Source organism: Verticillium alfalfae, genomic scaffold (assembly GCF_000150825.1).
Source record: "Verticillium alfalfae VaMs.102 supercont1.2 genomic scaffold, whole genome shotgun sequence".
NCBI classification, from domain to species: Eukaryota; Fungi; Ascomycota; class Sordariomycetes; order Glomerellales; family Plectosphaerellaceae; genus Verticillium; species Verticillium alfalfae.
Window position 1 is genome coordinate 1702845 of NW_003315037.1, and position 1872 is coordinate 1704716.

At 54.9% G+C, this 1872-nt stretch overlaps 1 protein-coding gene across 1 annotated transcript; it reads left to right on the plus strand.

Moving 5' to 3' along the window:
• Positions 1-331: 331 nt before the first annotated feature.
• VDBG_01976 (serine/threonine-protein kinase ppk24) lies at positions 332-1866 on the plus strand (the record flags this gene model as incomplete). Its single annotated transcript, XM_003007742.1, has 1 exon — positions 332-1866. One exon carries the CDS (start codon positions 332-334, stop codon positions 1565-1567), a length of 1236 nt encoding a protein of 411 aa, XP_003007788.1.
• Positions 1867-1872: the final 6 nt, after the last annotated feature.

Sequence of the window (1872 nt, forward strand, 5' to 3'; positions counted from 1 at the left end):
TGCGACAACCGAGGGTCCCCGACAAAACAGACCCGTTGCTGATCACGATGTGGTCGCCACCTCTCTGTCTCGACGACCCACTGTTGACTCCACAAGTAGCTTTAAACGCAGCATGTCGAACCTTTTCAAGCGGTCCAATTCCAACACTACAGGACCGAAACCTGACATGAAGGAGGCCAAGGGCTTTAACATGCCCAACTTTGAAGGGCCATCTGACACCACCGTCAACGAGTCAAGCAGATTTACCGCGGCCCGGAGGACATATTCAATGAATCAATCACACACAACAACTCGCTCAAACAGCCCACCGTCGCCGGGTTCGACTCTGGAAATGGTGAACACTAGTAAGACCCAGACAGACACCATGCCGTCATCGAACGATTTCAAGAAGAACCGCGCCTCCACCGGATTCTCCCTGCGCGGGCGTGCGATTGGCTTTGCGCACGCCAACGGTACCGCCCGAGAGAAGCACTCCAAGAAGGCAGCTCTCGGCCTCGGAGCACGTCGTCGCAGCTTCGACAGGCACAGCAAGCCCGCCATTGTGCCCGACGAAGTCTGCCATCCCCCCCACATTGAGCGATCGCCATGGGCCATGATGCCTGATGCCGGTACCGGAGTCAAATCCCGACGCCTGAGCATCAGCCTGCCGGACGACTTCCACGTCGAGACAGCCGATCTGCTCTCCGAGTACGAGTACCAGAACAAGCTCCTTGGCCGTCACGGAAAGCATCTCGGCAAGGAGGCAACCTCCAAAGTGACTCTGATGTGTCGCAAGGGCTTCCCTGGTGAGCTGTATGCTGTCAAGGAATTTCGCGGCAAGAGTAAGTCAGACACCACTGAGGAGTACGAAAAGAAGGTCAAGTCGGAATACAGCATCGCCAAGAGCCTGCATCACCCGAACATTGTCGAAACCATTCAGCTTTGCACCGATCATGGTCGTTGGAACCATGTGATGGAGCACTGTGCAGACGGCGACATGTACCAGCTCATCGCCAAGGGTCATCTCAAGGACCCTGCACGCGCGACAGATCGTCTCTGTCTTTGGAAGCAGACAGTGCAGGGCGTCAACTACCTCCACAGCAATGGTATCGCTCACCGCGATATCAAGCTTGAGAACTTGCTCATCATGAACGGAAGCAAGGTGAAGATCACAGACTTTGGCGTTTCGGAGGTCTTCTCTGGAACCCACCCAGGTCTTCGCGAAGCCGGCGGGCAATGCGGCCAGAACATGTCTGACGTACGTATGTGCTCTCCAGGCATCTGCGGCAGCGAGCCGTACATTGCTCCCGAGGTTTTGCAGAAAAAGCAATCCTACGACCCTCGGGGCATGGATGTCTGGGGCACAGCCATCATTATGATTTATCTCACCTTTGTGGAAACATTTGGACCAGAGCCGAGCGTGGCGCTGCACCCCTCTACGACAGCTTCTGCAAGGGCTGGGACAAGTGGAATGCGAAGCACCCCGAACCCGACGCTGTTCTTAGCGACAGGGACTACCCCTTCTTTGAGGCCTTTGATCTCTGCATCAACCCACCCGCTCTGCGACGCTTGCTGTTGTCAATGCTGAACCCTGATCCGGCTAAACGAGCAAGTATCGCAGACATCGCAGGCTACCGCTGGTTCAAGAACATCGAATGCTGCCAATACGACAGCTACGATGACCCAGCAAAATACATTGATGCCTCGAAGAAAAACGCTACGCACGTCAACGGACAGAAGAAGATATTTTGCCACAACCACCTGCCTCTGGCAAGTCAAGGTCATTCACTCGGCAAGATGCCAGGACAGGCGGGCTACTAATGAACGATTCAACGAAGTCATGATTTCCTACATCAATCCGTGGCCCGAAAGAGCATCAATACGAGACAGTGG